The sequence below is a fragment of the Halichoeres trimaculatus genome, unplaced genomic scaffold (genome assembly GCF_033239565.1).
Source record: "Halichoeres trimaculatus isolate MK-OKI-2021-1 unplaced genomic scaffold, fHalTri1.1 fHalTri1_scaffold_19, whole genome shotgun sequence".
NCBI classification, from domain to species: domain Eukaryota; kingdom Metazoa; phylum Chordata; class Actinopteri; order Labriformes; family Labridae; genus Halichoeres; species Halichoeres trimaculatus.
In genome coordinates this window covers 15,046,453-15,066,539 of record NW_027437197.1, presented here as the reverse complement: position 1 = coordinate 15,066,539, position 20,087 = coordinate 15,046,453, and the positions used below count along the sequence as shown (strand labels likewise).

Genomic DNA, 20,087 nt, shown 5'->3' with positions numbered 1-20,087 from the left:
ATGTGATCGTTTTTAACTTGTCTTATAGTTTCTATGATTGCTTTTCAACTTCCTCTTTCCTCTTCAGTCCATGTGGTCTCAGTATGTTGTTAGGCTCTGAGCATGATCACCAAAGTGATTTTCAAAGTTTTCAGAAAATAAGAAAAAAAAAACACTTTTTTTATTTATATTATTTTCATTTTCATCAATACGTTTAACTTATTTTTATATTGTCTACATTGTATTGCTAGTTTGGTGCTATTTTTAATAGGCTCTATCATTGGAATGGTTCATTACTGGTTGAATCATGTGTACTATTGAGCTCTTTGTCTTCTTCATGACTCGTTTTTGGGACTTTTCTGTGTTAGGTTGTGTATTTTTGTTTGATTGTCAAAGCACTTTATAAACCTGATTTTTTAAAGGTCCCCTTTTAGTATATTAAATACTGTTAATTATTTTTCTTTTCTGTAAATGTTGAAATTAAGTCTTTCCTTTCCTCCCCTCTTATAAGCCTTTCAGTCGACCATCAAGAGAGGGCTTAAAGACGAAGGAAGTACAAGAACAACAAAACTCTGACCTGCATTTCCGACAGTTCTTTACCTTTGAATATTCAATACTCTGTATTTCCACGCCTGTAACTGTTACACTGGTGTGAACGGAGCTCAAACAGGGTCTTGGTATGGAAACAAAAAGTGGTTAAGCAGAAATGGAGGCATTTCGTAGCCCCTGTGTCTTAGTCAACTTCCTGAACATTATAGCAAACCACAGTGGTGAGGTCCACAGCCCAGCGGCTGAATTTCCTTTAGTGAAGAGCAGAGAGGTCCACACAGGAAATATTGATTAAATGAAATTAAAATAAAAATGTCATAGAACTGTTTGCTTTTTAGTTAATCTTTCAACTTATTAATTTATCTTTATCTTTAACTTTGGTCCTTTTGTTAATAAAGAATGAGCTTGAAAAGTTGTATTTTTGTTCAGTATTCATCTTAAGAACGTGAGAAAAAGCTTTTACATCCACAACTTTTGATGTTAACAATCACATCATCAGGAAAAAGCCAGAGGAAATGTCCTTTTTCTTATTCATTCTCTTTTTTATTTAGCAAAACAACTATGCAATCTACATTTGACTGTTATTTCTTTTTAACAGACGACCAAACAAAGTTTCTGGAAAATATCAGAGGGCCGGCCAGGGCTGAACTGGCTGTACTGTAACTCTTCACACCCACAAGCTTCCTCCGTCCTCCTCTTCATCAGTGAGGCTGTAATCTCTGTTCCATGACCCCACACACATTTAGAGTTTCCACTGAGACTTTATCAAGTCCCTAAGAGGAATTAACAAACTTGATGGAGGCATATTCTGTGTTTTTGTCAGTGGTGCGGCCTTGCAGTTCTCGGGCAGGCTCCTTGGCCTGTCGGCGGTTAACGGTAGCATACACTGCATGTTCTGAGCTGAGGCTTCTTTCTATATTGTGAGCCACGGGGGCGACGGGCTGGCCCCTGCAACTCATTGGGTAAGGTTTTGGTACTGAATGAACTGCAGTATGTGAGAAGTTTTCATGCAGGATTTGGAAGTGTGTTGGCAGGACAGAAGTGGAAGGAGCACTTGCTGGTAGGCCTGGTATTGTGTTGGTATAGATTTCCTGTTAAACACAAGCAGAGGATACATTTAGAGAAATGAGACAACAAAATAACCTAACTTGACATATCTATGACTCTCAATGCTTATTTTAAGATGAGACTCACCTTTCTCATTTTCTGGTTCACAATCAAGACTCCTGAGAAGAAGAAAAACAATCAGTAAATGTGTCATCAGGTAGTAAACATGGACATTCAGACTCTGAAGACATTTTAATGTGCTTACCTTTCCTGCCATAAAATCTTAAAATGGCAAGTAACATCAGTGTAGCAGCCAGGATCACAATCCCAACACAGATATAAAAGTATAGCAGCCAGGACTCATCCTCAACATCCTCAACAACAGAAGAAACCCTTGCAGCAGCTTCTACACAAATAGAACGGGAGTATTAGTCTCTCTACTATCAGGTACACAGGATGTAAGGTAAACAAAAAAGTTCTTACCAGGATTATCAATACGTGAGATTTGAACTCCTTCGTGTAAGGCTGGAGATTTAGATGCACAAGTTAGAATCAGTATCAAAAGTGTGATGTTTCACCTCTAGAAAAGGAGAATGTAATTACCTGAAACTGATATGTTTATCAGGTGACTGTGCTCAGTGGAGTCAGTTTTTAGTTCACATCTGTACAGGCCGTCATCATGAATGGAAATCTGTTTGAATGTCAGATATGAGATCAGTTTGTCCCCATTCAGCTTACTCTGTGATATTTCCACGTTCTTTCGCTGATCGATCTGTTCACATTCATCTGTGTCCAGGACTTTACACCAGGTGACATTCAGGGATTCTCCACAGTGTTGTACCGGACACTCGACTGTCACGCTGCAATTTGGGGCAGCTGTCAAGGTCATGCCCCTCTTTACTAAGAGACGAACATCACAGGATGAAAGCTCATCTACAAAACAAGTAGAGAAAGCGTTTAAGTCACAAGTAATAGCTTTTACTTTGGCTGTTAACTTCTGATGCATGTCTTCCAGAAAGCTTTAATACTGTCCTATGAAGTGATCACAGAAGGAAAGTTGCCTTTTAAATTTGTGACATGACATTAACACTTATCTTTCCCTACTTTGATCGCTCAGTGTTTTTAACTTTACTAGAAGCTGTCAATAAAAATGACATACTCTAAATGTGGTACACAGTAAAGCCACATAATATACACATAGATAAATGTTAGAGTATTATCACACATTTCTCTTGGGCTTAATAAAGTCTAAAGAATCTATCTATCTATCTATCTATCTATCTATCTATCTATCTATCTATCTATCTATCTATCTATCTACATACTACAATTGACTTGAATTTTGATTTGAGTAGTGCTTTCAAGTGATTTAAGTACTGAATCAGGTTATTTGTAGTGATGCTGAGGATATTAATAACGTTTCATTTTGCATGAGCAAACAGACTCAAGAAAGGACAATTTTTGCACTTAAAATGTTAATTACACACCGTTAACAGTTCATTTTAACAGAAAACTTTGAGCTTCTTGATGGAGCCTTGTACAACGCATCTTGAAAGGGAACTTGCAAATCCTTTGTAAAAACTGTGTCCTCGACGATATTGATTGGTCTTGAGTTTGTTGCGATCCATTTAACACAATTCACAATCGTGTTAATTTGTCTGAGGTTGAGTTACAGAGGCCCCAAAGCGGAAAAGAAAACTCCTTCTTGCAAAGTGCGCATAATACTAAATGATGGTCGAGGTCGACTATTCTTTATTTGTTTTAGTTTTTGTTTATCTATTTTTGTAGCCAAATGAAATGTACCTGGACGAACTGCCCAAAATGCGTCAGGGGCATTTCAGGGGTTTTGAGTCATTCTTCACAGCAGATGAGTTAAATGAGTTAGAATATTTAATCAGATTAATCATGACGATGTGGAAAAGGACAGGATATTTAACCTAAAGCCTGTTCTCACTTAATGACTCAGATCTGTAAAAAAACAAAAAAAACAAACAAACTGTGTTTTGAAAGCTAGAACAGAAGCTAAAGGATTGTAGTTTCTTACCTTGACTTCTCCCATTAACACAGAGAAATGTAAAACAGCTGAAAATCAGCAGGTGAGCGAAATTTTGTTTATCCATTTGGTTCGACGTGTTCATGATTCTGAAAGATAAACTACGCGAGTAGCTCCTGCATGGTCTCATTTCACCTCACCACTTCCTTACAACCCACATGTTTTTCACAGACCATCAGGCGTGTATGTCAGCGGTTGACATGACATAAGTAGGCGACAATGTTGCACCTGTGTGAAAGAAGATAATCATCAAACATGACAATCCGCAATGGTGACAACATTCATAAAGCAGAGGATAGGATAGACCTGTCATATGGGGAAAAGTTAGAAAAGGAGAGGATAAACTTCCAAACAGGAGATGAAACAGAATGTTCTTATAAAATAATAATAAGCTGCTTGTTTTGTTTGTCCAATCTGTGCCCATTTCTGCACTTCCACAAGGGGAAGACATAACTCAAAGTTTGCAAAAGAAAACAAATAGATAAATAATAAATCGATATGCAAGCAACACTTCCACCGTGAATGTAATGTATGATGACTGAGGATCAGTTTCCTTTTACATTCAACTCATATTTCTTCATCTCAACGACGTCATGTCCTCATTGAAGACGTGAGACGTTAACACTGCTCCAACAGCGCCCTCTGGTGTTAGGTGTTGAGCTATGCTCTGCCAGTCTAGTTGGTTGTGTCCAAAGAGAAAAAAACATCAACATCAATCTTTCTGAGTTGCTATTTTTAGAGAAATAAAGGCATTTAATAAAATTTTGCATCTGGTACACTTTTCATCCATAAGTGTAAGACATGGCTTGTTGCCAAAATATTTCCCGACACAAACATTGAATGTCACAGATGGCACCAAGCCCTGGCAAATCACGTAGGGGAGAACGGGGTTGGTTGTCACAATAATCACTCTAGTGTGAATTACTCATCATCAAAACATCTTTTAAAAGTCATCCCTACATTAAATTAAAGGTTAAGTTGTTGGCTTAAAATGTGTATTCTTCTCATCTTCCAGCTCATCGTAACAAAGAATTAATTAATTATCAAAGACACAGGCATATTTTGACAACCAACCCCACCACAGGGTGCATGGTTGTCACATACTATGGGGTTGTTTGTCACAAAGTTACTCTAATGGAAAATATTCTTTAAAAGGGTAAGAAGGCAGAACTAAATTTAAAATTTTAATAGCACTGGGAAGTTGACAAATACAGAACTTAATGCATCTTAACACAAAATGAGCAAGCAACATGAACAGGAAACATACCCTCAGTCCAACCTACTGTATATAACATATACTAATATAAATGACGTCCAACGTCAAAGAAATAGGACAACCAACACCAAGTGGGAGCAACAAGGCCAACAACCAGGTAGCAACTAGCTATTTTTTCTACTCCTGTTCTTCACTCATTACCTCTTACAGAAATGTGTATGCACCGACTTCTACGTGTTCTGGCCAAAGAAAATCAATATAAAGATTTTAAAACATGAAAAATAATATTTTGCATATTAAAATCCATCTCTGACCTTTAGATGCAGAAAGGTTTCCTGGTTATCTGAAAAGTTGGGTTACGGCCTTACACAGAAACATTTGCACAGCCATGCAAACTACACAAGCAATATATCCACAAGAGCAAACATTACAGCTCAAAGTTGTAAAAATCTATGATTAATGCAAATCATTCCTGGCTTACTTGCAGGTATTATGAGTTTGCTGATATATATGATCTATTAGTAATATCAGAAGTGTTGCTGTGTATAAAGGCAGGGGAAATAAACGGTGAATCCAGAAGCTGCTGGTTTAAAACTTCTTTGTACCCTTGCACGTTTGGAGCCCTCGTTCAGGATTGGAAGATAAATTTTTCAAGCTTACAGCAAATAAATATGTTGAAACATCATCTCTAATAAAAGTCTTATTCATCTATTGAAGAATCTCAGTATTTTGTGCATGTTTTCAAAGTAAATCTCTGATGTTTCTGTATTTGGAGTCGCGCTTTCTCTTTTTTGTGGGGTTTGTGCATGCAGCTGTGTGTTTGTGTGTGAGTGCTGTAAACACACAGGAAATCAAAACATTACAAAAAGACCATTGTCTCCCCCATACACCGCCTTCCCCCTTCTCTCTCTCTCTCTCTCTATGTGTGTGTCTCTCCCTCTATCAGTGTCTCTTATCTCCTCACCCTGACCTGTCAGAGCTCAAACAGCAGCAGAGCGCTCGGTGAGGTCAGTGTCTACCACAGTGTCAGGCTCAGGGCTGTTCCTGTCAAACCACCAAAGTGTGGACACCCAGAATCAGAGAATCTGAGGCCCCAGCATGGGAAACTGCACTTCGAGGTAAGTGGTTGTCCTTAAGATGCACACAGTAAAACTCAGACACAGCCCTGATGTAGTCGCTTCAGTGATGCATTTTGGCATGTGGTAGGAAGCTTCTGCATTCGCCTCATCAAGGAAGTAGTGGTAACAGCTAAAATTAGACCCGCTGTGAGTCAGTCTGTTTGTCACTGATGTAAGATGATTGAAGAATAAGCACTTTTGAGATGATATATTTCTGTATGTGTGTTTGGACTTAATGCTTGGAGTGCCCTATGCTCTCCTTCACTGACATTTATAGACAGACTTTGACAGAAGCCAGTTTTAAGCATGTGTAGTGAGCTTCCTGTTGCACCATGCTCATTTGTGTGAGCTGTCAAGGAAGGGTGACACATCTAGAAAGAAGATTTTAAATATATTTCAGCCTCCTCTGATAAGTTAAATCAGTACTTTAGAGTCTATTTCTGATCCGTTTCATTTATTTATCATTTACACTTTTGTCATATTTGAAGCTTTTTGTCTGTATGCTTGTTTCCTTACTTTGGTCTAATCCTCTGAATTTGTTTTATTGCCAGGCTTAAGAAGAAAAAGAAAGGTAACAAACAAAAAACCAGCATTAAAATGAACATAAAAACTTTTTTTTTTTTTGTTACAAAACATGTTTATACATTTTCTTTTTCAGATTCTGAAACTGATGATGCAAAAGCCACAAATACAAAGGTAGGCTTCCCCGCTATTTTTAGCCCACTTTTATTGAGTCTAAATTTTCATAGCCACCGGCCTCTTCAGAATTATAGCCTTGTTTGATTTGCATACCAACTGAATATAAGTGTGAGGTCTGTGTTGTGAAGCAACCACAGGGCTGTTTGTTTCATCTCCAGGAAGTCATAGACACCAACCACATCAGAAAGCACACCAGTGTCAGTAGCTCTGAATTCAAGAAGAATATCTAACGTGTGTTCAGAGGCAAAGATTTGCATCTTACTGAGTTTTATTTCCACGACAGCCAAACGAGGATGTGACATACGCCTCTATTGACCACAGCACGGCCAGAGGAGTGAGAAGACCCAAAGCTTCACCTAATGATGATTGCGACTACGCAACAGTTTACATCCCTCCTGCTCTCCAACGTCGACCGGAGTCTGACAGCTCATCTAAAGGCGACTGTGAAGATGATTACGTCCCAATGGGGTGATTATGAAGCTGGAGGAAAGCTTGGTTTCCAAAAACTCACCAGCATTTTAACTTCTGAGAATCAAGGTGATGAAGAAACTATAGATTTTACCCTCCAAAAGACTAAAATGCTCTCTTTTCAACCTTGCACAAAGGAAACTCTACCTAGAACAAAGAATGTAAAGCTTAACCGTAGGATGTCCTGAGATTAGCAGATAATGGAGAATCCGAGACTTGGTGGATTCAGGGCAATGTTTTCAGAAATTGTTTTTTATTTTTTGTTTTTCATGATATGTTTTTGGTGCAGGAATATTTGGGTGTCTTAGATGATTAGTTCATTGAGTTACACACAGAGAGGAATAAATGGGTACACGAGCTGTCACAGTGATTCTCTACTCAAGATAAAACTCTTGAACTGATCTCTAGACAGCTTAAGCTTGAACAAAACCAAAGCTTGGGTCCATATCTACTAACATTAGGTCTACAGCTGCCTTCAAATTGAACTTATAAGTCATAAGTCATATGCACAAACTCTTGGCGCTTAAGTGGTCATGGATGCTAAAAGTTCATTGTACTCCTTGCTTTCCACGAGTTAACAATCTAGACTGGGCCGTTCACACGACAGTAGTTTTGGGATGAAACGCAAAAGTAGTGTTGTGTTTTGGCCTCTTGTTTACACAGAAAATGAATCTGCTGACTGCTTTTCAACAAACATGTGTCTTGACGCATTCAATGTATACACCAGATGATCAGCCCACCTCTACTTCAGTGAAGGGCTGATCTGTCCCTACAGTTTTGTTGTCAACTACAGGCCTGGTGTGCGTCATACAGTGTTTTCAGTCCCTCAGCATTTCCATGTAAATGCTAATTTTTTTGTTGTTGTGTTTTTTTTCTTTTTTTGAGTGAAAGGTTGTTGTGTAAACAGGGCCGAGATGTCCATTTGCTATATCTCCTTTTGGTTCCATACATGGCTAACATCAGTCATGCCAATATTGGCTAATTCAGCTCCTCTAACTACTGTATTTGCTTAAAACTTGATGCCACTGGCTGCACAATTTCAGAGAATATCACCATACACATTTTCAACTTAAAGCGTTCCAGAAAATATGACTTAAGATGTTCTGGGTATGATAAGAGAGGGTATTTATGTGGTTTCTCATCCTAAACAGGGTAAATACAACCACGTTTGAAGTCACCATACACCCAGACTTCCTGTAATGCACAGCTTTGAGCTTATATTATGCACCTTGCCACATCATCTCAATACTAAACTACAAACATCATCCTGCCAATCATCACCAGAATCACCAGTCAGCTGTTTTTAAATCTGCAGGCTCAATATGTGGTATAGTAGCTGTAGTGCAGCCACCAGACACTAGCTGGGGCTGTAGCTATGGTTGGTGGTCATCTTCCACTTATATACAACATAGATCTATGTTTTCATCGCTCAACTTCCTCACCATTAATAACTACCGCTGTGTCAGCTGTTTTTTTTTCTCTGCATGCAGCAGGAAGCAGGTCAGCTTTTCAAACACCATACTTATTTATCTCTTCTCGATCACCAACACATTACAATACATATATAAATTAGAAGGGTCCAGACTTCAGATATTGTTATCGACAACCCCATCAGAGCTCTGTGTGGAGAAGTGAAGCATATTTCTTCTGTTGAGATGTCTGTTCCTAGAAAGAAAGTAAATGGGAAATATACAGAAGATTTTAACACAGACGGTCAGAGCTGGGTTGAGCCTGGCTGAACTGGCTCTGACCTCTTGACTGGAGCGATGCAGAACAAGAAAAAGACATGTTGACATCAGGACTGAAGGCTGACTGTGCCAGCTCAGCAGACTGCGGGTTCTGTGATCCTGTTTAAGCCATGTTATTTAAGCTGTGCACTATTGTCAGTAAATGTTTTCCAACTCAAGACTAGTCAGTGAGCTGGAATTAAAATTTATATTTAAAGAGTTTATGATTAATTGCAACAAAGCACTCCTGAGAACAGTTACCATTATTGACATTTTTACCCATAGAAATATTTATGTTTGACTGGATTTGTGTAAAAAAGCTGTGTGTTGCATTTGACTCCAACATGATTGTGTTTTTTTATTGTTTGTTTGAAGTAAAACTTTACAGATCCTACTCTCACTTGTTGAAAATCTGTTAAAATCATCTAATAAAAGTTTTAATAATTCTGCACAGGTTTTTGGCACTGTTTCAAGGAGGAAATGTCAAAAAGAAAGCCAGCCCAAGTGTGTTGTGTGCAGGGGATGGAAGAAACATTTTCAACCCACAGTTCAAAGCAGCTTCCTGTTTTTCTATCAGTCAAATAATAATGATTCATTTGAGGGTAAGAACATTCAAACTGAAAGTTTGACCCAGTTTCATGAAGGGCATCTATCATCACAGGGGAAGCAAGGGGGTAAAAACATAAAGCTTAACTTGTCTTAATCTACAGGGGATCATCAGACTATCTTTGAGTTGTGAGCGTGATTAATTTTGGATTTTAAGGTGGCTGAACAGCTCATGGTGTTAGACTCTGCTGATCTCTCTCAGTAGATGGCAGTAATGCCCCAGCAGCCTTTAGGCTCCTCTTCTCTGGAACCATCTGCCAGTCAGTGTCCAGAAGGCAGACATGACCACACTACCTTTACAGAGTAAGATTATAACTTTACCGTTTGATAAAGCTTATAGTTAGAGCTGGATCAGATCTGAACCCCTTCAATCCATCACTGGGCTCCCTTTTCATGTAGGGGCATCTGCTTTGGACCTGCTAGACTTCAGCTGATAGGACTTTTGCAGTCTCATCTTCATCATCATCATCATCATCATCATCATCATCATCATCATCATCATCGTAAGTGTCATTGTCGTCGTTGTCATCGTCTGTCTCCAGTAACAACACAAACTCAGCAGATGTCTGAAATGATTCTGGTTCTTTTCGAGGTTTCTGCCTGTTGAAGGAAGTTTGTTCTTACAGCTGTAACTTTCTAAATGCTGCAAAGGTCTCTACTCATAGTGAGTCAAGTTAAGATTAGAATTCTTGTCTTTATGTTGAATCTTTTATTAAATACTACTGGTTAAGCCTACCGCAGGTGGTCCTGTTTTCCCCACATGTCAATCCCTTACACACTCTGAGTTTCTATGTCCTATCCTCCACAAATAAAGTAGTAAAAGCCCCTAAAAAGCACTACTACAGGGGTGGCCAACATGCGGCTCGTGAGCCACATGTGGCTATTTGCCTTTCGGTGTGCAGCTCTTTGATCCATTCATTATTGTTATGAGTAGTGGTGAACCAGTCAATCTAAATTATTAATACATTGATGTTGTGATCAGTATTGATCAATACTTGGGTGATGAGATTGCTACTTAAGTTTCAGTTTCTTTTCTCTACATCCCACATGTGCCCATAGCTATCTAGATAGATAGATGAAACGCTGTCTCTTCTGCAGTAAAACAAAAATTTGTCTTTGACACGGCTCTTGGTACAAATTGAAACACTCTTACAAACGCAATAAATGTCACTTCAAAATTTGGAAATCTTTTGATTTTCATCTTATATCCTTTCATTTATGTGTGAGAAGAGGTGTGCGTGTGATGTGGCTCTTTGTAGTACCACGGTAATTTTTGTGGCTCTTGGTCTCTGACTGGTTGGCCACCCCTGCACTACTTTAATGAAAAAATAGCACAGCATGAGCAGGTAATAATAAAGTTGATTGACTGACATTGACTGTTCAACTATCAGTTGTTGCATAGTCCCTCCTTTTACGAGATGTGTCGAGACTCATCTGTTCAGGGTACACTGAGGCACTTAATCTGACCCTTCTCCTCTTTGTCCTCAGGGGTGGAATCAATCAGAAGTGAATATTCAGCTCTGACTACTGAATGTTAGTGAAGGTTGAAAAATGTTGTTGATGTTGATTTAATTGGGGGTAACTGTGGCTATATTATTTTAGATGGAGAAAAGAGCCCTTCTTATAGCGCCACATGGCAGCCAAAATAACTTGAAGCACGTCATCGCACTTGCAAAGGTTTTTCCCTCTAGTCTACATTCTTGCTTGTGTTGTACCTCGCCCTGGACAGAAGCATAACTCAGTTACAGATAGTACATTTGTACACGCTTGTGTTTTCAATAAGGCACAACAAGTGATGGCACAAAAAACAAAACGCAAAAAAAGCATACAGCAGTGCAACTAGTACAATAGGAAACAGTGCAAAAATAGGATAAATGTATGAAAATGAAGAGGCTATTAAAAACAGACACAGTTGCCCAGACTGTTATTTTCATGATCTCAGAAAATTGATTGTGAAAGCAACATCCTGTGTTTTTATATCATAACAAAAAAACACAGATTGTCCTCTGAGTTTGTTTTTAAAGTGTGAAATTTTGCTTTTTGAAACAAGAGGGGATGTTATTGATAACATCTTTGACTGAACTTAATCTTGAGTCTGCTTTTGTTGAGATAAAACTCAGACCTGCACAACCTCAAACAGCACGGTTTCACACCGTTAGCACCTCACGTTATGTTCCCACCTTCACAGAATCATCAGTGTGCGACTCATCATCCATGCATTCCTAGTGAGTCATCACCTCCACCTGTCAGACTCAGACATCTTCCGATCTCAAAATCTCTTCGAAGTCTGAAAACCTTCCATCGAGTCACACAGTCTCTTATCGTGTAACCTCCTGAGTGAAGTCTGGCCATCTCTTAAATGATATGGCAAGAAACGGTTCAAAATTCCATAAAAGATGGTCAAACTCTTCCAGTAGAGAGATTCCATTTCCTTTTTCTTCTTACAGAAATGGGTTTCCATTCTCATTAAAAAGCTAATACACAGACTAAGCATTTATTCATCTGACCCAGTCACACTAATCATTAATGAGGAAGTGTTTGCTCCTTTTTGGATGTTTCTAGATGATGATCACACTGTGTCTAGCAGTGTGAACAACTTCTTTAGTTACTCATAACCACCAACACCAAATCATTGTGGAAATCACACTTCACTCTGATCACCAGGATATCAAAGGATGTTTTGAATATATGCAGATGTGTACTGGTGTGTTTTCAAAGCATTTATTTACTAAATCATACATTAAGACACATCGTGATTATTCCATAAGTTAAGACAAAAGTCTGTGCGTGGTTTTATTATCAGTCTCCATAACGCTCACACACACACACACACACACTGAGAGGAGCCAGTTTGTGACATTAGGTACATCCCCTTTTCCATCAGTCACACATTTATCAAGTTCCCCCTCCCTCCACGTCCTTTCATGTCTCTCTTTACTATTTCATCATTCTCAGTTTCACAGATGCACAGAAGTGTTACGTCTGACTGAGGTCGAAGTAACGGAGTTTATGCAAACAAATCGGCAGAGGAGTTATAGATCGTGTTCTCACGTTGAACATAGCTTGCATAAGGCTCCACCTCCTCCACATCCTCTCTCTGAAAAAAGAAAAAGGAGGCATTGTGAACATCGCTGGCTGTAGAACAACAAATATACAGATTATAATGTGAAGGACTATGGAGGAATAACTTACCGGGGGAGATTTGGACGAGGGGTTGACAGGGGGCTGGCAGGGCCTGAAGAAATGCAAAAACAGACAAACCTGCTCAGTAAGCGAACTGAAATGCTTTAAAGCACGTATTGTTCATTTCTGATAAAGTGAGAAATTTTACCTCAGGATTCTCAGTTTCTTTTGTGCAATAAATACAAGTGATGCCAAAAACACTGTGAGTGTCACAACAGACAGAATATGCAGCCATGGAATCCTTCCTTTTAAGAGAAAGTTAAAAACACAGACATGTCAATCTGAACATAAATCCAACGCTGAGTTCTGTTTTTTTGAAAGCTAAATGTTTTCCTTTAACACTAACCCCTCAAGTTAAACCTCCTCTCTCCAAAAACTCACCTGTTTTGTGTCCTGTTTCGTGTTCTGACAGCACTTTTCCTTCCTCCCAGTAGGGATGTCTAATGAAACAGCTCAGGTTTTTTTCATCTTCCCCCTCAGGGAGCACCAGGCGGCTTTCCACCGTATAAAGTCCTGGAGAGTGGAGTCTTTGGACAGCGGATGAGTTTCCATCCAGGCTCCAGCTGATGTTTGCAGCGGGGCTTCCTCCCTCAGCTTTGCACACTGCCACCGTCCGGTTGCCCTCGTGCATAAATCTCAGTGAGATCTCCGGAGGAACTGAGAGATGAGATTTAAATCATGAAAATCCCTAAAGCTCTACCCTCGAATAAGATTAGGATATTTTTCCATAAAATGTCATTTTACATACGGTAAACTATCACTAAAAAAATATCATCCTGCTGTCAAGGCTTCAAAGATGAGCGCTTACAAATGTCTACCGATGAAATTTGGATAAGTAACATCTCAAGGAGCCTGGAAGACTAACTTTAGCTTGCATAATAATCAAGTAGTTTTCATATATTCTGAATAAAATCACACAAAAAGCTGCACTTGGCTTGTAGGGCCATGGTAGTGACTGCCCACATTTTTTTATTTCTCTTATTTTATTTCTCTTATTTTTCTTCATGCGCCAATACCAGTAAAGCCAAAATGAGAAGATGTTGCAAACACCAACAGGAGTCATTAAAATTTTTTTAAGTGTCTGCCTCTCAAGGGGTTTTTTGGCTTCACATTTCACAACAGTGGGGAGTAAAGGTGCGTTGTCCATTCTGCTTGTAGGCAACGGGTTTTATAAATGCTCTTAATGAAGATAAACGTTATCTAGGTTTAAAAAAAAAATAACTTCATACATACACAGTTGTCCCCCAAAGGAGTATCTTCCAAAACAAAAAAGACAGGATCCTCTCATCTTTTCAACCGAGTGCAGCTTTATCATTCAGCTACTTGGTACACTTTAGCCATTTTTATCACTGAGGTGGTGCAATACTGCTGGACTACCTCACATATTTAGCAGTGCTAAATTCAGCTGCCTCAGTTTTACTTTGTATTTCTAAGTTTAGATTGATGTTAATAACTCTACTTAGGTCTAGATATTTTTCCTTTCAAATTTATATATATATATATATATATATATATATATATATATATATATATATATATATATATATATATATATATATATATATAGTCTTGCTTCATTATCTATCAGGCCTTAAATCAGGACCCTGAGGGTGAAATTTCATGCTATCTACATGTAAATGTGTGTTGGTATGTCAAAAAAGCTCCTTGAATCCTTAAAAAATTAAATAATTTTCCTGAGAAAAGTATTCAAAAATGATTTGAAATGTGAAAATTATTTTTAAAAAAGTTGCTTTTTTACAAACAGTTTTCCTGTTAAATGTGGTTGTTGGTTTACAAGTTTCGGGTGGGCTGTGTGTCTATTTTGATGCGTTAGAAAGTTTAATATCATTATATTTCGAAATAAAAGGCGTGCAACATAAATAAAACACCATTTCATAACTGCTTTTTATAAGAATATTTGAGCAAATTATTTAAATGCCACAACTCTCCACTTAAACTCTTATTGCAACTGATATTTCTATTACTACTATTACTACTTTCTATTTTCCTCTGACTTAATTCTATTCTTTGAAATATGTTATATGTAAATAAAAATATGTAATATTTTATGTCTATTCTTGTCTTGTCTACGGCTATTATTTTACATCTCTGTTCTTTTATGAAGTGTTTTGGGCGGCATGGTTGAAGCATGAAAGGTGCTTCATAAATACAATTTTAAAAAATGTTGAGTTCAGACCTTAACCACAGAAGAGAGTCAGGAATAAAGACCCATAAACTCATAATTCTGAGATAAATGTAATTTTAAAAAGTTAAAAATATTCATATATGAAGTTACATTATCAATAAAAGGAGAGCAGTCCTACCTGTTAGAGCCACATTGATGAGAACATCATCAGATCCCCCTTTAAAAGGTGACTGACATTTGTAGACCCCGACATCCTCATGAGAGAAGTTCGGGATGTGCAGGTAGGACTGAGACTTGGGCGTGTTTCGGAGAGACTTCCCATCCCGGCAGGTGTCGTTACTTTGACCGTCATGGGCAGATGATATTAAACAATCCTTTTTCTTGTATTCCAAGAATATTTTCCAGGTGACATAAAGGATTTTATCCCACGTCTTGTTGCTGCAGGTCATGTTCACATCTACCCCCTGATTAAAATATAGATTTCTAATGTCTGTAATGAAGAAAATAAGAGATGAAGTGAAACAGGGTGAGAGTTGTCCTATAAAACCTGATTAACAATGTGATGTTTTATACAACATTAATCCTTTTATTCCCCTTTCAATTAATTTGAATAAAAATCAAACCTTTTACAGCAGAAGGTATCTGTTTTTGGTTATTATTATACCATTTTCACATTTCATTTCAAAATAAACTAAAAATAGATAATAAGAAAAGACTAAACTTTTTCTTTTCACAATAAATTTGCTCTCTAAGTGTTTGTTCCAACACTTCTGATCCATGCTTCATATTTAAAATAAGGTTGGCATTAACATAAGCTGCCTTCACAAGTCTCACTTTGTAGTTTTCCTCTTAAAGTTAAACACAGGACAGGATAGATTTACCATTATATGCATGGGGGGTGGTTCTGGTGATCTCAGTGGTGCTTTGAAAAAGTCCTGAGAGATGGAGGTGGATGTGAGGAAAGAGTTAGTAAATCATCAGGGTTTTTCAGGAAACAGTAGTTAGTTATGGGGAACAACCAGTGTTAATGATCATTAGTTTGTTAGTCATTTAGTTCACGGAGAGGCTGAAGGACCAGCAGAGTCACAGTTTCTGAAACTGCACGATTTCACAGAATTCAGTATTCAGAATCAAGCAAGCAGCAACGTTTGTAACACAACACAGACATTTTTTTTTTTTTTTACATCAAACAGGTGTAAACAAAACGTGAATAAAAGTGGGTCGCCAAAACCACAGACCCTCTGACAGAAGCTTCTGCACTTTTTAGAAACCCCCACAATGGAGAAAAGCTGCTTCACTGTACTGTCGTCTTAGATAAGAGCATGATTTCCACTCAAGAGACATTCATTCAGAAACTGTGGGGCAACCCTTTATGGAACAATACCCTCCACTGTCAGCTTCTTTTTTTTTTTACCCCACCTCCATGTCTGTTCTTTCCATTGCTGTCTTCTCTGTGAGTCAAAACATGATAGTTCATTAGAAATCTCAGAGCCCCTGGCTTCAAGGATTGAGTCAGATGAGCTGGATCTAAAATTAAGGTCACGATGCACACAGAGGTACAGTGCCTGATCTGATTTACAGACTATTGAGAATCACAAAAAAACTGTTTCAGTCCTGAAGGGTTGTGTTCTCTAAAATCATTCTTGTATTTAAAAACTTTCTCAACCACCTTCATAAAAATGTTTAAAGCTCAAACCTTGAGTTCGGCTGCATGCTTCAGAAAACCAAAGGAGAACCACGGCATAACTCCACATCATGTCCCTCATTGTCTGCTGTGTCAAGTTTCCTCTGCAAACTGACCCAAACTGACTTCTTCGTCACTCCTGAGACATCACACCGGCCCTGCTCGGACTCATTTATCCCTTTTAGGTAGTTTTCGCTCTCTCAATTTCTGCTCGCTCAGCTCAGGGTTAAAGCTGGTTCCTCTCTACATCCAGACCTGGCTGAAAACACTGTGGCAGCTTTGTTAGATTGTGAAGAAATAAAAAGCAGCTGACTAACTAATCCCTCCCTTCTTCTTCTTTCTCTTCCTCCATCCTCAAACCGCTTTCCACTGAAACATCTGCCTACTTCTCCCACACAGGGTGACGTCTGATAAGCCAAGAGCAGCAGTTTCCTTTTGTTGGTCACATGATCACACTTTACAGAAACAACACAAAAACCACATTCACCTGATTGGGTTGAACTGATGCTTTACTTTTCAGGACACACAGTGAGCTCATACTGCTCCTTCTGGAATTAAAGGATGTTGATCCTGATGTACAGATGCTAACAGTTTTATGAAATCAAACACTGAGATGTAACATACATCTCTGTGTCTGACTATCAGTTTCAGTGGAAATCTCTGAGACTGAGTGAGTTCAAAAAGAAGCGCTTGATCGTCTTCACCTTCAGACTTCCTCCCAGGGCGCAGGCGTTGATACTGACACCAGGCCTCTGTATTTAACAGATTAGCTGACAACTCATTTTGCACTCACTCTGCATCTGTACATGTGTGTGCACAGAGTTTGTGGTTTCTGAGTGGGTTGAACCTGCTATTAAGCATCTTGATATCATCTGTCCTATTGCTTAACTGAGGAAAAAAACTATGCTTTTCTCCTGCACAGACTCTGCTTGACTGTGTACTCTGCAAAAAAAACTGCTGAGTTGTTCTTGTGGGTTAATAGCCTTGTCTAGCTTAAGGTCTGATAAACCTGCCTGACAGCTGCCTTCATAAATTTGTCTGAAAGGAACTCAAAACCAGCCCCGACACCCATGAGGGGAAGTCATTTTTGAAGAAATCCAGGCCTCTAACCGGTCACAGGACTCTTCTTCTTTCTGAAATCCAATATTAGACCATGTTTATTTCTCATATAGGCAGCAGAGGTTCAGCTGACTGTGAGCTGGCTGCCTGGCACAGTTTACACTAACACCAGCTTCTCCATAACATTGCGAAATCTGCAACTTGTGAAGTCATGTTCCTCAAAATCCAAAGAAAAACAGTTTTAAAAATATGTCAGAGTTGACTTTAAAGGGAAGAAAAATAGTTTGTGAGACACATTTAATTAGCATGTGTCTGAGCATGCTGTTTCCCTCTGATAACAGCAACTTCCTGTTTGTGTCAAAATTAACTCTTTTTTTTCCAGATGTGAAGAGAAAACAGGTTTAAGAACAGAAGTGTACATTCAGAAATTAAGAAACTAATCTTGAAGAAAAAACTAAAGCACTACCATTAGGAATATAAAGCAGAGAACAGAAAAATGAAGCAGTTTGCTGGGAACAACAGAACTGCAGTGTTGGTTACTTCCACTAAATTTGCCCATCTGTTTTACATGATAAGTCCTAGTCCACATTTTTCTTACCCTATCTTTTCCATAACATACAATTTACTACATCAATCCACTCCTGTATTGTGGGAGGTTCAGGGAGAACTCAGTGTCTCATAATGACTTCTTTCAAACACAAGCCAATATGCCAAACAGGTAATATGAAAAACATGAAAACTGATCCAGAAAGGTCTGAGCGCAGGACAAACTTTGAACCCCCTTCTGAAAAACATACTTTCAGCTTCACTGTGATAAAAAAAAAAATATTGCTGTAATAAGTTTTTTTTTTTTTTTTTGCAGTATTTTTCCATCAGTTTGCACACATACAACCATGAAACCAGAACCCTTTTGGTGTGAGTTCATAGCGCTTATCATCACACCAATGTTGTTCTCACTGAAAAACCACGCCGCTACTTTGCACCCCTAAGTGTTACCAGTTAGGACACTTGAACTTTCCAGTTCAGTCACGTTATCTTGGCAGTTATGATTCATACGCAACTGTGGGTGGGTGGGGGGTGGCATATCAGAACATTCAAGGACAACACAGAGGCCGTGTCAGTTGAAGAAAGCTGAAAAAAAGCAACTCACAGCAAGGCCTGAGCTTAAAACCATCCAACTGTAAGACAACAAAGCTGACACCTAAACCACTCAACAAAACGGTTGGTCAGAGAAACAGGCTTCTAACTACATAGATCAAGCACTGATCAAACACTGTCCATCGCCTTTTGCTTAATTCTACTTAATTCAACAATTTACCCAACTTGCCAATTTGCTGCTGTTAGTTTCATCACTCTCATATCATATAGAGATAGATTCTGTTTATTTATATTTTGAAATTTCAGTCTTCAGTCCAAGTTTCATCACATTGTTGAGTCTTAAATATAGATTAAAGGTCTCCTTGATAATTAAAGTTGTTAGGAAATAATGAGATTTATGGGTATTTTATATATCTTACAAAAGAAAAAAAAAGAAATACATTTTTTTTCATTGCCAATACATTTCCCAGTATTAATTTTTTCAATACTTATTTATTTTGTCAATAATTTATCTCTATGGACCCATGGGTCTGAACTCAGGTGTATAAAACAACATTGCATTTATTTCTGAATTTATTAACTAATATAAGCTTATGTAGTATACATTTGGTGTAATTTGTGCTTTTCATCATTTCTCAAAATAAGTTAGGGGCCAAAATTAACCTCACTAATACCACGACTTTGTGCTTCAGATATTCTGCACTGAGTAAAAAAAAGTCGTTTTTTTCAGACTTTGTGTTCACATGAGACCACAACCGATAGGTTTACAATAATCATAACATGCAGTATAGCCCTGCGCACAAGAGACACACTTCATTGCCACAAATAAGATTAATAAATTTAGCTTTTAGGTTAACCAGTTTGCGGTCATGCATATAGAAATGTTTTGCTATCTACATATGACACGGTGCTGGTTTGTCAGTTTCTCTGTCACTTACCCCTGAAACTGATGCAAACCCGAGAAAAACTCCAGTCACTCAGTCTGTGACAGGTTCAGGCTGGAGTCTGACTGCAGCTTCTTTCTTTCAGAGCTGACAAACATTTTAGCTAGCAATCTTTCCACGTTTCTGGACCTGAACAGAAAAAAATAATATTTTTGGGGCTCTAATAGAGTACTTGCACTGACGTCGCGATTTGGATAGTATAGTTACCCGGATGGTGCGGCCATATTGTAGTTAGCAAAAACCACGTGTACGCAGACAGCCAATTGAGGGCCACTCCAGTTTTAATAATGACTTGTGCATATTTTCAAGTCTTTTAGGAAAAAACACTTGGACTTTTCAGCCATTTAAGACTATATTTTTGATTTCAAAACAGTCTACATGTTCGTGGAATATTTGTGAATATTTTACAAATCTGCAAATCTGTTCACACATTTGTGGATCAGTTCACATATTTATGGATGAATTTATACACACAAAAAATTTTGCAATAAAAGCTCCATATGAACCACTT

At 38.2% G+C, this 20,087-nt stretch overlaps 3 protein-coding genes across 5 annotated transcripts; 1 reads left to right on the top strand and 2 right to left on the bottom strand.

The window, feature by feature from the left end:
- Positions 1-1,102: 1,102 nt before the first annotated feature.
- Positions 1,103-4,090, bottom strand: LOC141808660 (uncharacterized). The gene is made up of 5 exons (XM_074695333.1): positions 3,620-4,090; positions 2,179-2,508; positions 1,841-1,981; positions 1,723-1,754; positions 1,103-1,619 (listed from the first exon to the last, which is right to left on the bottom strand). Exons 1-5 carry the CDS (start codon positions 3,756-3,758, stop codon positions 1,302-1,304), a joined length of 960 nt encoding a protein of 319 aa, XP_074551434.1. The 5' UTR covers positions 3,759-4,090; the 3' UTR covers positions 1,103-1,301.
- Positions 4,091-5,808: 1,718 nt separating this feature from the next.
- Positions 5,809-10,140, top strand: LOC141808205 (uncharacterized). The gene is made up of 4 exons (XM_074694643.1): positions 5,809-5,962; positions 6,514-6,533; positions 6,621-6,658; positions 6,945-10,140. Exons 1-4 carry the CDS (start codon positions 5,943-5,945, stop codon positions 7,131-7,133), a joined length of 267 nt encoding a protein of 88 aa, XP_074550744.1. The 5' UTR covers positions 5,809-5,942; the 3' UTR covers positions 7,134-10,140.
- A 2,018-nt stretch (positions 10,141-12,158) lies between these two features.
- On the bottom strand, positions 12,159-19,844 carry LOC141808201 (cell surface glycoprotein CD200 receptor 1-A). Of its 3 annotated transcripts, XM_074694639.1 has the most exons (8): positions 19,784-19,844; positions 19,571-19,705; positions 15,673-15,726; positions 14,970-15,281; positions 13,027-13,302; positions 12,794-12,890; positions 12,655-12,697; positions 12,159-12,559 (listed from the first exon to the last, which is right to left on the bottom strand). In XM_074694639.1, the coding sequence occupies exons 4-8, from the start codon at positions 15,238-15,240 to the stop codon at positions 12,470-12,472; spliced, it is 777 nt and encodes a 258-aa protein (XP_074550740.1). In that variant the 5' UTR covers positions 15,241-15,281; positions 15,673-15,726; positions 19,571-19,705; positions 19,784-19,844; the 3' UTR covers positions 12,159-12,469. The 3 variants fall into 3 exon arrangements, with proteins under 3 accessions (XP_074550740.1, XP_074550739.1, XP_074550742.1); XM_074694638.1 differs by lacking the exon at positions 19,784-19,844 and having other exon boundaries at positions 19,571-19,768; XM_074694641.1 differs by lacking the exons at positions 15,673-15,726; positions 19,784-19,844 and having other exon boundaries at positions 12,160-12,559; positions 19,571-19,768.
- Positions 19,845-20,087: the final 243 nt, after the last annotated feature.

Bases quoted from the DNA above. Each gene is read 5' to 3' on its own strand.
- LOC141808660 (XM_074695333.1), bottom strand. From the start codon at position 3,758: ATGAGACCATGCAGGAGCTACTCGCGTAGTTTATCTTTCAGAATCATG. The intron at 1,982-2,178 runs GTAATTACATTC...CTATTTGTGTAG, and splicing joins GATAAACATATCAGTTTCAG to AAGCTGCTGCAAGGGTTTCT. The intron at 1,755-1,840 runs GTAAGCACATTA...TCTTCTTCTCAG, and splicing joins AAGATTTTATGGCAGGAAAG to GAGTCTTGATTGTGAACCAG.
- LOC141808205 (XM_074694643.1), top strand. From the start codon at position 5,943: ATGGGAAACTGCACTTCGAG. The intron at 6,534-6,620 runs GTAACAAACAAA...TTTCTTTTTCAG, and splicing joins GCTTAAGAAGAAAAAGAAAG to ATTCTGAAACTGATGATGCA. The intron at 6,659-6,944 runs GTAGGCTTCCCC...TTTCCACGACAG, and splicing joins CAAAAGCCACAAATACAAAG to CCAAACGAGGATGTGACATA.
- LOC141808201 (XM_074694639.1), bottom strand. From the start codon at position 15,240: ATGACCTGCAGCAACAAGACGTGGGATAAAATCCTTTATGTCACCTGG. The intron at 13,303-14,969 runs GTAGGACTGCTC...CTCATCTCTCAG, and splicing joins CATCAATGTGGCTCTAACAG to TTCCTCCGGAGATCTCACTG. The intron at 12,891-13,026 runs GTGAGTTTTTGG...TTCTCTTAAAAG, and splicing joins CGAAACAGGACACAAAACAG to GAAGGATTCCATGGCTGCAT.